This window comes from Penaeus chinensis, chromosome 9, assembly GCF_019202785.1.
Source record: "Penaeus chinensis breed Huanghai No. 1 chromosome 9, ASM1920278v2, whole genome shotgun sequence".
Classification (NCBI taxonomy): Eukaryota; Metazoa; Arthropoda; class Malacostraca; order Decapoda; family Penaeidae; genus Penaeus; species Penaeus chinensis.
The window spans coordinates 16,898,418-16,914,121 of record NC_061827.1 but is presented as its reverse complement, the minus strand read 5'-3'; the positions used below and the strand labels follow the sequence as shown (position 1 = coordinate 16,914,121).

Genomic DNA, 15,704 nt, shown 5'->3' with positions numbered 1-15,704 from the left:
CATGTATACATATATATATATATATATATATATATATATATAAATGTAAATATATATGTATATATACAAAAACACACACAAACGCTCGCGAGCACACATACACATTAAAATGCGTATACACATATACATCTATGTATAAGTATATATGCATATATAAATATATATTCATGCACAAGCACACACACACATATGTGTGTATACATATATATATATATGTAAATATATATGTATATATACAAAAAACACACACAAACGCATGTAGACACACACATACATACACATATATACACACATATATGAATATATGTATATATCTATATTTAATATCCTTGTATACTGAAATACAGTATTAACATAGTATATGTATAAAATACATATATGTTTATCTGTTTATCTATATATATATATCTATCAATCTAAACAATCTTTAAAAATAAAGAAATATATATATGTATACATATATATGTATGCGTATATATATATATATATATATATATATATATATATATATATATATATATATATATGTATATATATATTCATATATGTACACATATATTACGTATAAATGATAATGCCCAATGATTTAATGGCAAAATAAGCAACTCGGTTGGAGGCAGTCACAATTAAAATAAAGTGAAGTGTAAGTCAGTTCAGGTCGGGCCTCTTGTCATGACGGTCGCTCTCAAAACTCAGATTTAGTTTGAGCTCCAAAAGAAAATAAAATCATAAATTTCCATATTTACAACGATAACCATTACTTTTCTTCCGATATTATATTATGAAACACTGAATAACAAATATTCATTCAGAGGCAAGGGTATCCAATATTCTCTCTCTCTACACACACATACACACACACACACACAGACACATATATATAAATATATATATATATATATATATATATATGTGAGTGTGTATATGTATGTGTGTATACATATATACATTATCGATTACAATATCAATATCAAAATATTAGGTTTACGGGACTTAAGTTTCAGTTTTTATTACAGATAAGCTCATTGAAGATGCATTGACAACATCATGGAATATTTCAAAGGCACTAACAAAATCTTTGTAGAACCCTTCTCTAATGCCTCATGGCATAAAGGGTTAGTGAATAGCAGGTCTTAATGCAGGACTGAGGAGTATGAAAAATGAATATGGATATTGAGTCTCCAAACAGATTCTCACTGCTACCGCCCTTGAATCTCCTATGGTTGTTGTCTTGTAAACCGTACTTAAATAACATTTACGCGTATCTTTAGTTAAGGATATTAGAGATACAAAGGAAATTGCCAAAAAAATGCCTAGCTATGTTGTTTTAAGCTTGCACCCTCTTTAATAATTGCCTTTGCCTTACTAGATGGAACCATTAAAAACTGCAAATTAATCAGGGTAATTTCAAACTAGTACAGTTAGTGTGAAAAAGGGGAAAAGAGGGCGGAGATTATGCCTCATAAAGCGTCTTCGACTGCTTTCATCTTTACATTGTATCTGGTGATATTTGTTCCACAAGTGGAAAATGTACGCAGTTCTTAGTATTATTAAGGGAAATCATAGGGCCAGGGTTACGTGTAACAATTTTCTATTTTTTTCAGTTAACAAGAGACGAAATTTGCTCAAAATTAAGTACTTACTTTTGAGAACTTGGCAAAATCTCCAAGTTGCTCAAAAGATTGACTAGAAACTTTGTGGTTTGAGGAAGGAATTCGCTCTGGCGCCGTTGGCGGGGGCGGGCGAGGCAATGACTGGCTTGACTTTCGAGTGAGAACCGTAACCACCGTGGTCGTCATGGCCATATCCGCCGCCATGGCCGTGGTCATCATGGCCATATCCGCCTCCATGGCCGTGGTCATCATGGCCATATCCGCCGCCATGACCATGGTCATCATGGCCATATCCGCCGCCATGACCATGATCGTCGTGACCATATCCACCATGACCGTGGTCATCATGGCCATATCCGCCGCCATGACCATGAGCGTCGTGACCATATCCACCATGACCGTGGTCGTCATGGCCATATCCGCCGCCATGTCCGTGGTCGTCGTGGCCATATCCGCCACCATGACCATGGTCGTCGTGGCCATATCCGCCGCCATGACCATGGTCGTCGTGGCCATATCCACCATGGCCATGATCATCATGGCCATATCCTTTGTGATCGTCGTGGCCATATCCCTTGTGGTCGTCATGGCCATACGACCCCTTGTGTCCTCCCTTCTTGCCGTAGGAACTCTTTTGTCCGTAGTGGCCTTTGTCGCCGTAGTGGCCCTTGTGGCCCTTGTGGTCATCGTGGTACTTGCCCTTCTCGTGGTGTCCCTTGTGGCCGTGCTTGTCGTGGTGATGTCCTCCCTGGAAGAGGTTATTATTGTCATTATCGTGATGCGTAATCCATGTACAGACGATATGTACTTTTTCTTTGTTTTTGGTTGTACGTAGCTTAGTTAGCCTGAAACATACCTGTTAATTGAGACCAGTGCCTACCTTGTAGTGGCCTCCCTTGTAGTCCTTGCCCTTGTGGCCCTTGAAGTAGGCGTCGAAGTCGTCGTATTTGCTGTGGTACTTCTTCTTGTCGCTGTCGTCGTAGAACTTCTTGTTGTGGTGGTACTCCTCCTTGTGGTAGACGTTCTTGAGGCCCTGAGGAGAACAAGGCAGGAGCAGGGGATTTATACGAGCGAATGAGACCAGCGTCTTGTCTGTCTGATTTACTCAGTATCGTCTTCATCTTAAGGGAATCTAATGCTTGTTTGTTTCTTCTGACTATGTGCTACAGGGGTGTTTGTTGGAAGAAAATTGCTTATCATCGACTTTAATGAGTTGCGAAAATGAAAACACTGCCTTGTTGATTATTTAATAGCAAACAACTTGAGCACACCAAACTGTTTTGTTATACTGATATTTATGTAGTTGATGCCAATAATAAGGATATTAATGGCAATGTCAAGCAATTCAACTCACCTTGTCTTTGTGACCTTTGTTATGGTGACCCTTGGATCCGTAGTGATGACCTTTCTTGCCCTTTTTGCCTTTGTGAGAATCACCGTAATACTTGTGCTTGTCGTGATGCCCCTTGTACTTCTTGCCGTCGTTGCCCTTGTATCCCTGCCAAGAGAAAATAATTAATACTTCCATGTTTGATTATCGCAAAATCTGCGTTGATAGTTCAACATAATTGAGGTCAGTGGAGGTAAAGTGTTCTGACCTTGTACTGGGCCTTTCCATGGTCGCCGTAGTGGCTGCCTTTGTAGCCTTTGTTGGCTTTATGTCCCTTGTGACCCTTATAGCCGGCCTTGTCATGGTACGAGCCCTTATATCCCTTGTCGGCCTTGTGACCTTTTCCACCTCCGTAACCTGTGGAGAATTTACAAGAAATCAGAATAAATGAAATTATTGATATTGCAACGATAACAGCTTCAATAATAGAAAACGATATCAGTTAACTGAATGATAGTTTTTTCTTCCTTTACCTGTAGCAGACGGCTTGAGATCCGTCGCGGCCACTACTGAGACCTGTTGGCTCTCTTCTGGCACGAGAAGGTCGGCCTCGTCAGGTCCCTGAAAGAAGCCAACTCCGAGGTCCACCTCCTCCTGCTCCCCCATGGCTGAGGCGGAAACTGCCACTGCCGCCACCAGAAAGATTGCGGCCTGGATCTGATGGAAAGTGGACTGAATAAGGTAAATAATGTAACGAATTTATAAACTGTGTAGCTTTGTATCAGAGCAGCTATGCAAGAAATAGCAGAAAACAGAGGGAGAAATAAGTAAATAAATAAATAAAAAAGGAATAACTCAATGAAGAGAGAGACAAAGAAAGAAGGAAAAAAAGAGAAAATAAAAGACACAGACAGAGATACACAGAGAGCGATTGGAGTACGAAGAAAAGAGAATCCCATGACACAAACCCATTTGGTTCTCCCCATCTTGAACGCTGCCAAGGGAACCCTCCTGTCGCTAGAAGGAGTCAGCGCCTACTGACTCCTCTCCCAACTTTCCCTCTCTTTATAGGCAGGGAGCAGCTTGGTTTCCCTTCACAAGTCATGAACAATGGAGGGGACTAGTCATTTCATTACGCGTACATTAGTTAAAGTTATAATTTGAAATATATACATATTTATGAATATATACTTATATATATGTGGTATATATATTGCACATATATATTAATCTATATAAACATACAACACGTGTATTTATATTCCTTTTTCTTTTTTTCAACAGCCATTCATTCCATTAGAGGCCAGAGGCCTCTCTCAGTTCACTGTTGAGAGGTTATTTGGCAATGCCACCATTGCCTGATTGATGCCCTTCCTAATCAACCACGGTTCGGCGCGCTACCACTGGTGCCACGACGGTGATTTCCCCTTCGTAACCTGCGTTTGACTCGCCGTGAGCCAGCAATCTGAGCGCAAGCATATTTACGGCTGCCGCGACAGGGAATTGACCTCGGGACCACGAGGGTCGGAGTTCAGTGCTCCAACCACTGGACTATGGCGGCAGTCATATATATGTATATATTTATATGCATGTTTATATAATGTATATATATAAACACCCCCTACCCCACCCCCAGACATATATATATATATATATTTATACATACACTGTATGTATATTCTGAATATATACATATTTATATGCATATATATACATACACATGTACACACACACACATACACATATATATGTATATATATTGATGCATTGATATTTTGAGGTTGTTTGATAGCCTTGATAACTTACACTATTGGCTTTAAGAAGTCTAGCATACATGTGTTTGCAATATACTCGTATATATATACATACACACACACAAATACGTATGTGAATATGAATATCTAGGTATATCTATCTATATATATATATATCATCATCCAGTAATCCTCTCCCAATATTTTCCAATTATGCGAACCTGTTTCTTATCCTAGCTCCGAATTCGCCCTCTGGTCGCGCCACCTTGTCATGAGTCTCGCTCTTGGCCTCCCTGTGATAGGTTTATTCCATTCAGTTACCTTTTTTGTCCACCTTTCGTCCTGTCTCCGACTTTTGTGGAATGCCCATCGCCATTTCTTCTTAAATCTGCCGATCATATCTTCCACTCTTCCACATATCTTGCCCTCTTCCTATCCCTTAGGCTAATTCCCAGCATCACCCATTCCGTTCCTCTCTGGGCACGTGCTAATTTACTCTCCAGTAAGCTGGTCGTAGTCCAGGTTTCTGAGCCAAATGTCATGACTTGAGGAAGCATTGCTTAAAGACTTTCCTCTTCAGACGAAAAAATACTCGAAAGCTAGACTAATATATATATATGTGTGTGTGTGCGCGTGCGCGCGTGTGTATATGTATGCACACACACACACACAGACACCCTAACGCACCCACAGCCACACGCACACACATACATATATATACACACACATGCTCAAAATATGTGTATATATATGTATAACTACCTATCTATCTGTCTGTATATACATGTATATGTATGTGTATGTATATATATACATACATACTGTGTATATATATAAACATATCTATATATTTATATATATATGTATGTACATATGCAAATATGTATTATCTTTATCTATATCCATATACATATATACATATACACACATCCACACACACACATATGTATACATGTGTGTTTGTTTGTGTGCATGTATACATATATATATATATATAAAAATGTAAATATATATGTATATATACAAAAACACACACAAACGCTCGCGAGCACACATACACATTAAAATGCGTATACACATATACATCTATGTATAAGTATATATGCATATATAAATATATATTCATGCACAAGCACACACACACATATGTGTGTATACATATATATATATGTAAATATATATGTATATATACAAAAAACACACACAAACGCATGTAGACACACACATACATACACATATATGAATATATGTATATATCTATATTTAATATCCTTGTATACTGAAATACAGTATTAACATAGTATATGTATAAAATACATATATGTTTATCTGTTTATCTATATATATATATATCTATCAATCTAAACAATCTTTAAAAATAAAGAAATATATATATGTATACATATATATGTATGCGTATATATATGTATATATATATATGTATATATATTCATATATGTACACATATATTACGTATAAATGATAATGCCCAATGATTTAATGGCAAAATAAGCAACTCGGTTGGAGGCAGTCACAATTAAAATAAAGTGAAGTGTAAGTCAGTTCAGGTCGGGCCTCTTGTCATGACGGTCGCTCTCAAAACTCAGATTTAGTTTGAGCTCCAAAAGAAAATAAAATCATAAATTTCCATATTTACAACGATAACCATTACTTTTCTTCCGATATTATATTATGAAACACTGAATAACAAATATTCATTCAGAGGCAAGGGTATCCAATATTCTCTCTCTCTACACACACATACACACACACACACACACAGGCACATATATATAAATATATATATATATATATATATATATATATATATATGTGAGTGTGTATATGTATGTGTGCATACATATATACATTATCGATTACAATATCAATATCAAAATATTAGGTTTACGGGACTTAAGTTTCAGTTTTTATTACAGATAAGCTCATTGAAGATGCATTGACAACATCATGGAATATTTCAAAGGCACTAACAAAACCTTTGTAGAACCCTTCTCTAATGCCTCATGGCATAAAGGGTTAGTGAATAGCAGGTCTTAATGCAGGACTGAGGAGTATGAAAAATGAATATGGATATTGAGTCTCCAAACAGATTCTCACTGCTACCGCCCTTGAATCTCCTATGGTTGTTGTCTTGTAAACCGTACTTAAATAACATTTACGCGTATCTTTAGTTAAGGATATTAGAGATACAAAGGAAATTGCCAAAAAAATGCCTAGCTATGTTGTTTTAAGCTTGCACCCTCTTTAACAATTGCCTTTGCCTTACTAGATGGAACCATTAAAAACTGCAAATTAATCAGGGTAATTTCAAACTAGTACAGTTAGTGTGAAAAAGGGGAAAAGAGGGCGGAGATTATGCCTCATAAAGCGTCTTCGACTGCTTTCATCTTTACATTGTATCTGGTGATATTTGTTCCACAAGTGGAAAATGTACGCAGTTCTTAGTATTATTAAGGGAAATCATAGGGCCAGGGTTACGTGTAACAATTTTCTATTTTTTTCAGTTAACAAGAGACGAAATTTGCTCAAAATTAAGTACTTACTTTTGAGAACTTGGCAAAATCTCCAAGTTGCTCAAAAGATTGACTAGAAACTTTGTGGTTTGAGGAAGGAATTCGCTCTGGCGCCGTTGGCGGGGGCGGGCGAGGCAATGACTGGCTTGACTTTCGAGTGAGAACCGTAACCACCGTGGTCGTCATGGCCATATCCGCCGCCATGGCCGTGGTCATCATGGCCATATCCGCCTCCATGGCCGTGGTCATCATGGCCATATCCGCCGCCATGACCATGGTCATCATGGCCATATCCGCCGCCATGACCATGATCGTCGTGACCATATCCACCATGACCGTGGTCATCATGGCCATATCCGCCGCCATGACCATGAGCGTCGTGACCATATCCACCATGACCGTGGTCGTCATGGCCATATCCGCCGCCATGTCCGTGGTCGTCGTGGCCATATCCGCCACCATGACCATGGTCGTCGTGGCCATATCCGCCGCCATGACCATGGTCGTCGTGGCCATATCCACCATGGCCATGATCATCATGGCCATATCCTTTGTGATCGTCGTGGCCATATCCCTTGTGGTCGTCATGGCCATACGACCCCTTGTCTCCTCCCTTCTTGCCGTAGGAACTCTTGTGTCCGTAGTGGCCTTTGTCGCCGTAGTGGCCCTTGTGGCCCTTGTGGTCATCGTGGTACTTGCCCTTCTCGTGGTGCCCCTTGTGGCCGTGCTTGTCGTGGTGATGTCCTCCCTGGAAGAGGTTATTATTGTCATTATCGTGATGCGTAATCCATGTACAGACGATATGTACTTTTTCTTTGTTTTTGGTTGTACGTAGCTTAGTTAGCCTGAAACATACCTGTTAATTGAGACCAGTGCCTACCTTGTAGTGGCCTCCCTTGTAGTCCTTGCCCTTGTGGCCCTTGAAGTAGGCGTCGAAGTCGTCGTATTTGCTGTGGTACTTCTTCTTGTCGCTGTCGTCGTAGAACTTCTTGTTGTGGTGGTACTCCTCCTTGTGGTAGACGTTCTTGAGGCCCTGAGGAGAACAAGGCAGGAGCAGGGGATTTATACGAGCGAATGAGACCAGCGTCTTGTCTGTCTGATTTACTCAGTATCGTCTTCATCTTAAGGGAATCTTATGCTTGTTTGTTTCTTCTGACTATGTGCTACAGGGGTGTTTGTTGGAAGAAAATTGCTTATCATCGACTTTCATGAGTTGCGAAAATGAAAACACTGCCTTGTTGATTATTTAATAGCAAACAACTTGAGCACACCAAACTGTTTTGTTATACTGATATTTATGTAGTTGATGCCAATAATAAGGATATTAATGGCAATGTCAAGCAATTCAACTCACCTTGTCTTTGTGACCTTTGTTATGGTGACCCTTGGATCCGTAGTGATGACCTTTCTTGCCCTTTTTGCCTTTGTGAGAATCACCGTAATACTTGTGCTTGTCGTGATGCCCCTTGTACTTCTTGCCGTCGTTGCCCTTGTATCCCTGCCAAGAGAAAATAATTAATACTTCCATGTTTGATTATCGCAAAATCTGCGTTGATAGTTCAACATAATTGAGGTCAGTGGAGGTAAAGTGTTCTGACCTTGTACTGGGCCTTTCCATGGTCGCCGTAGTGGCTGCCTTTGTAGCCTTTGTTGGCTTTATGTCCCTTGTGACCCTTATAGCCGGCCTTGTCATGGTACGAGCCCTTATATCCCTTGTCGGCCTTGTGACCTTTTCCACCTCCGTAACCTGTGGAGAATTTACAAGAAATCAGAATAAATGAAATTATTGATATTGCAACGATAACAGCTTCAATAATAGAAAACGATATCAGTTAACTGAATGATAGTTTTTTCTTCCTTTACCTGTAGCAGACGGCTTGAGATCCGTCGCGGCCACTACTGAGACCTGTTGGCTCTCTTCTGGCACGAGAAGGTCGGCCTCGTCAGGTCCCTGAAAGAAGCCAACTCCGAGGTCCACCTCCTCCTGCTCCCCCATGGCTGAGGCGGAAACTGCCACTGCCGCCACCAGAAAGATTGCGGCCTGGATCTGATGGAAAGTGGACTGAATAAGGTAAATAATGTAACGAATTTATAAACTGTGTAGCTTTGTATCAGAGCAGCTATGCAAGAAATAGCAGAAAACAGAGGGAGAAATAAGTAAATAAATAAATAAAAAAGGAATAACTCAATGAAGAGAGAGACAAAGAAAGAAGGAAAAAAAGAGAAAATAAAAGACACAGACAGAGATACACAGAGAGCGATTGGAGTACGAAGAAAAGAGAATCCCATGACACAAACCCATTTGGTTCTCCCCATCTTGAACGCTGCCAAGGGATTCCTCCTGTCGCTAGAAGGAGTCAGCGCCTACTGCCTCTTCTCCCAACTTTCCCTCTCTTTATAGGCAGGGAGCAGCTTGGTTTCCCTTCACAAGTCATGAACAATGGAGGGGACTAGTCATTTCATTACGCGTACATTAGTTAAAGTTATAATTTGAAATATATACATATATATGAATATATACTTATATATATGTGGTATATATATTGCACATATATATTAATCTATATAAACATACAACACGTGTATTTATATTCCTTTTTCTTTTTTTCAACAGCCATTCATTCCATTAGAGGCCAGAGGCCTCTCTCAGTTCACTGTTGAGAGGTTATTTGGCAATGCCACCATTGCCTGATTGATGCCCTTCCTAATCAACCACGGTTCGGCGCGCTACCACTGGTGCCACGACGGTGATTTCCCCTTCGTAACCTGCGTTTGACTCGCCGTGAGCCAGCAATCTGAGCGCAAGCATATTTACGGCTGCCGCGACAGGGAATTGACCTCGGGACCACGAGGGTCGGAGTTCAGTGCTCCAACCACTGGACTATGGCGGCAGTCATATATATGTATATATTTATATGCATGTTTATATAATGTATATATATAAACACCCCCTACCCCACCCCCAGACATATATATATATTTATACATACACTGTATGTATATTCTGAATATATACATATTTATATGCATATATATACATACACATGTACACACACACACACATACACATATATATGTATATATATTGATGCATTGATATTTTGAGGTTGTTTGCTAACCTTGATAACCTACACTATTGGCTTTAAGAAGTGTAGCATGCTTGTGCTTGCAATATACTCGTATATATATAAATACACATACACAAATACGTATGTGAATATGAATATCTAGGTATATTTAATTATATATATATATACATATATATATTCATCATTCTGTAATCCTCTCCCAATGTTTTCTAATTATGCGAACCTGTTTCCTATTTTATCTCCGAATTTCGCCATTTGGTCGCGCCACCTTGTCATAAGTCTCGCTCTTGGCCTCCCTGTGATAAGTTTATTCCATTCAGTTACCTTTTTTGTCTACCTTTCGTCCTGTCTCCGACTTTTGTGGAATGCCCATCGCCATTTCTTCTGAAATCTGCCGATCATATCTTCCACTCTGGCCTGATCTGCGTTGCCCTCTTCCTATCCCTTAGGCTAATTCCCAGCATCACCCATTCCGTTCCTCTCTGGGCACGTGCTAATTTACTCTCCAGTAAGTTGGTCGTAGTCCAGGTTTCTGACCCAAATGTCATGACTGAGGACGCATTGGTTAAAGACTTTCCTCTTCAGACAAAAAATATTTTATATGTTACTGCGTGCGTCTAAGGCGTTCGAAACCTAGACTAATATATATGTGTGTGTGTGCGTGCGTGCACGTGTGTGCGTGTATATGTATGCACACACACACCCTAACGCGCCCACAGCCACACGCACACATATACATATATATACACACATGCTCAAAATATATGTATTTATATAACTATCTATCTATCTGTCAGTATATACATATATATATATGTGTGTGTATGTGTATATACATATACACACACATACTGTGTATATATAGAAACATCTATATATATTTATATATATGTATAAATATGTATGTACAAATGCATATATATATATATATATATATATATATATATATTATCTATATCTATATCTATATCTATATACATATATACATATACACACATCCACAAACACACACATGTATCCACATGTGTTTGTTTGTGTGCATATATATGTGTATGTGTGTGTGTATACACACACACACATACACACATATACATATATATATATATATATATATATATATATATATATATATAAATGTAAATATATGTATATATACACAAACACACACATAGACTCGCGTGCGCACGTATACACACATAAATATACGTATACACATATACATATATATATATGTATATATGTATATATAAATATATATTCATGCACATGCACACACACACACACACACACATATACACATATATGAATATATGTATATATCTATATTTGATATCCATGTATATTGATATACAGTATTAACATAATATATGTATATAATACATATATGTTTATCTGTTTATCTAAATCTATCAATTTGTCTATCAATTTACACACTGACACACACGCACACACACATATACATATATGTACTTAAAAATAAATAAATATATATATGTATATATATATATATTTATATATATATATGTATGCGTATATTACGTATAAGTAATAATGCCCATTGATTTAGTGTCAAAATAAGCAACTCGGTAGGAGGCAGTCAAACAAAATTAAGTGAACCGTAAGTCAGTTCAGGTCGGGCCTCTTGCCATGACGGTCGCTCCCAAAACTCAGAAATAGTTTGAGCTCCAAAATAAAATAGAATCGTAAATTTCCATATTTACAACGATAAACATTACTTTTCTACCGATATTAGATTATGGAACACTGAATAACAAATATTCATTCAGAGGCAATGGTTAATGGTTAATGGTTAAAAGCAATAAATGTGCTAGACATCTAAGGTCATATAGCACTATAGTTAATGTTTGTGAAGGATGGTTGGGTTAGTGATTAGTTGTTAAAGCTGGGTTAAGGAATTGGTGAGTGAATGGGTTAGGGTCGAATGAGGTAATGTAAAGGGGTTAGATCAAGTGAAGGATATATATGCGTTTGAGGAAGGAAAACAGGTTGTCAAAGCAGATTCTGTAAGGATGTCTGATAAGTTGGGATGTCTATGTAGGGAGGACGTGGGCATGACAATAGAATATGTGGGACTGAAAGAGGAACATTCGGAAACCGCGAATGTTCTAATGAAGGATAGTTATACTTTCGTTGATTTACTGGCAAAGATTACAGTGTGTGTTGGAGAATTTGAAGGGGAAGGTGCTAGAGGGTGTGATAAAGAATGAGGTTGGGGAGGTGGTGTTGTATCAGGAGGGGTGTCGGGAGGTAGAGGGTCTGGGGAAGAGGGTACTTGTGACATGAGGGTTTCACGTGTGTATCCAGGAGGGAGTGGAAGGGATAGAGGGGATAGTGGGAGGGTTAATATAGGTGGGGCTGGAGTCAGGGGGAATGGGTTTTGTTGGGATGGGGTAGGAGGATTGGGTGTAGGGAGAATATGAGTAGGAGGAGGATGGATATCGGCAGTCACTTTGAGTGTGGAGGGAGCGGGAGTTGTAGAATTTGAAGGTGGATGAGTATTAGTTTGGGACTCGATTATGTAGTTCTGGATATCTTCAAGAGTTTCTGTAGTGGAGTTGGTTGGGGAGTTTGGTGAGATAAAGGTTTTCTTGTGAGGGGGGGAAGAGAAGTCTGGTGTCTGAATAGGGGCAAAGGAAGGTGGAGGTGATTGTGAGGTAGGGGAAGAAGGGGTGGAACGTTTATTCTGTCTGCTGCGGGTAGTGCGGGGAGGGAGAGGGGAAGGTGTTAGGGCTGTAGTAGAGATTGGGGTGTCTGGATTTAGGATAGCAAAAGAATTTGATTGGGTAGAGATTGGAGTGTCTGGGTTTAGGATGGTAAAATAATTTGACTGGGGAAGGTAGGAGATAGAAGAGGGGAAGTTAGATGGAGGGGGGTTAGGTTTAGGAGAGGGTGTAGGAGCTTGGGAGGTAGGGGGATTGGCAGAGTGAGCGATATTACTGGAGTAGGGGGTAAGAGAAAAGCCTTGTCGACGTGCTTCCTGTCTGGCTTCACATAGAGTGAGTCCAAGTCTGAATCTGAGTGTTGCTACCTCAGACTCAAATTTGTATGTGGGGCAGCCTCTATAAAATACATTATGGGGACCGCCACAGTTTGCACATGTGCGTGATTTTGCAGAGCAATTTGATCGAGTATGGCCAGGTTGGGCACATAGCGGGCATCTGGCTGTGGAACGGCAATGTTTGGCAGGATGTCCTAAATGTCAACAATTTTGGCACTGACGAGGAGGTTGGTATGGTCGGACAGGTAGGGATTCCCCACCTATGTAAACATTTAAGGGAAGGTCATGTCTACGGAATATAATTTTGGCAATGTTGATGGATTTCTTACGATTTCCTCTGGGAGGAAGGGAGTAACATTGTACATATGTTGCATCATAGTCTGTGAGACAAGCGAGTAAGTCCTCTCCACAATCTGACCATTCTTTGTCATGGATTGGGCAATCTGTTGGGGAGATAGAGACAGTTCCAGTGCAAGTATTGAGGGTTGGATGAGGTTCTGTAGGGATGGGATTACCACATAGATCAGTTAGTTTTGTTAATGCTATAGCTTCGTTTTCAGTTGTTACTGTGGCGAGACGGGAGTGGTCGCGTCGGCTACGGAAAGAGACTTAGCCTACTTGTTTTTGGAGGCATTGTTGGAAGAGGAGGGTGTTTTGAGAGTAGGGAGCTGTGGGAGGGATCATGAAAAATCGGTCCCATTTGGCTGGGCTAAATAGAGTATTTAGGATTCTTGTAGAGGTGGGGGTAGTAGAAGTGCGGGGACGTGTGGAGGAGGGAGTAGTGTTGAGGGGGGTAGTGTTACGGGGAGGTGGGCAATAAGGTTGTAAGGTAGTAATAAGGGGAGATGGGATGGTTGATGAAGAAGGTTGTGGGAGTAAAATCGTTGAAGTTGAGCATGTTGGGAGAGTATAAATGTCTCCTGGGGGTTGGTTGTTGATTAGGGTTGATACTGTACTAGTATGCATTGATGATGGGGGAGTTGTTGCAGTGTTCGGAGCCGTGGTCAAAGGAGAGCTGGGATTGGGGCTATTTGATAAAGGGGCAAGCCTCATTGCCCCTAAGATTGGGGTTATGTCTTCATTATTGGCCATGATAAGCCTGGAGTATGTTGGGGAAAAAAATAGTCCACCCCTCAGGGTCCCCTTGAGGGGTGAGGGCCAGGTATGGCAGGGGAATACCGTGCCCATGGTTCCCTCAGGCCGTTCAGGACTGACATAAAGTCAGCCTTTCATCCTTTCAGCACGGCTCTCACACCTTAGGAGGTGGATAGTAGAAGGGATTGGTGAAGAAACTGAAACGAAAAGTATGAGTGGGAAAAAAGACTATGCAAAATTAGTTGAATCGATGGCTGAGTCCCAAGGTTGAGGAGTTCCCCATCATTGGGTCTCAGTCTTCGTCTCCTAAGCCCCACCACGACAACAACGGGCAAAGGATTGGGGGGGGATTCAGAGGCAAGGGTATCCAATATTCTCTCTCTCTAAACACTAACACATATACATGCATATATATATATATATATATATATATATATATATATATATATGTATATATGCATATGTGCATACATGCATACATTATCGATTATACTATTAATATCAAAACATCAGGTTTACGGGACTTAAGTTTTAGTCTTTGTTACAGATTAGCTCATTGAAGATGCATTGATTTATGCAATATTTCAAAGGCACTAACAAAACCTTTGTAGAACCCTTCTCTAATGCCTCATGACATAAAGGGTTAGTGAATAGCAGGTCTTAATGCAGGACTGAGGAGTATGAAAAATTAATATGAATATTGAGTCTCCAAACAGATTCTCACTGCTACCCCCCTTGAATCTCCTTTGATTGTTGTCTCGTACACCGCACCTACATAACATTTATTTTTAGTTAAGGATATTAAAGATACAAAAAGATGATATTGGTATTACTATTGCGAAAACGATGCCTAATAACTTGGAAAATTGCCACAAAAATACCAAGGTATGTTGCTTTAAGCTTGCACCCTTTTTAACAATTGCCGTTGCCTTTCTAGATGGAACCATTAAAAACTGCAAATAAATCAGGGTAATTTTAAACTTGTATTACATACATTAATAAACAGTTAGTGTGAAAAAGGAAAAAAAGAGGGCAGAGATTATGCCTCATAAAGCGTCTTTGACTGCTTTTATCTTTACATGTATCTGGTGATTTTTGTTCCACAAGTGGAAAATGTAGGCAGTTGTTAGTATTATTGAGGGAAATGATAGGGCCAAGGTTACGTGAAACAATTTTCTATTCTCTCAGTTAACAAGAGATGATTTCAAAGGCACTAAGAAGACCTTTGTAGAACCCTTCTCTAATGCCTCATGGCATAAAGACTTAATTA

The 15,704-nt window shown here is 39.6% G+C and overlaps 2 protein-coding genes across 2 annotated transcripts; both read right to left on the bottom strand.

Annotated features, from left to right (window-relative positions):
• Positions 1-1,686: 1,686 nt before the first annotated feature.
• LOC125028688 (glycine-rich cell wall structural protein 1.8-like) lies at positions 1,687-5,254 on the bottom strand. Its single transcript, XM_047618162.1, has 6 exons — positions 5,123-5,254; positions 3,477-3,660; positions 3,212-3,360; positions 2,968-3,111; positions 2,494-2,646; positions 1,687-2,361 (listed from the first exon to the last, which is right to left on the bottom strand). Exons 1-6 carry the CDS (start codon positions 5,252-5,254, stop codon positions 1,687-1,689), a joined length of 1,437 nt encoding a protein of 478 aa, XP_047474118.1.
• Positions 5,255-7,304: 2,050 nt separating this feature from the next.
• Positions 7,305-10,868, bottom strand: LOC125028687 (glycine-rich cell wall structural protein 1.8-like). Its single transcript, XM_047618161.1, has 6 exons — positions 10,788-10,868; positions 9,095-9,278; positions 8,830-8,978; positions 8,586-8,729; positions 8,112-8,264; positions 7,305-7,979 (listed from the first exon to the last, which is right to left on the bottom strand). Exons 1-6 carry the CDS (start codon positions 10,866-10,868, stop codon positions 7,305-7,307), a joined length of 1,386 nt encoding a protein of 461 aa, XP_047474117.1.
• Positions 10,869-15,704: the final 4,836 nt, after the last annotated feature.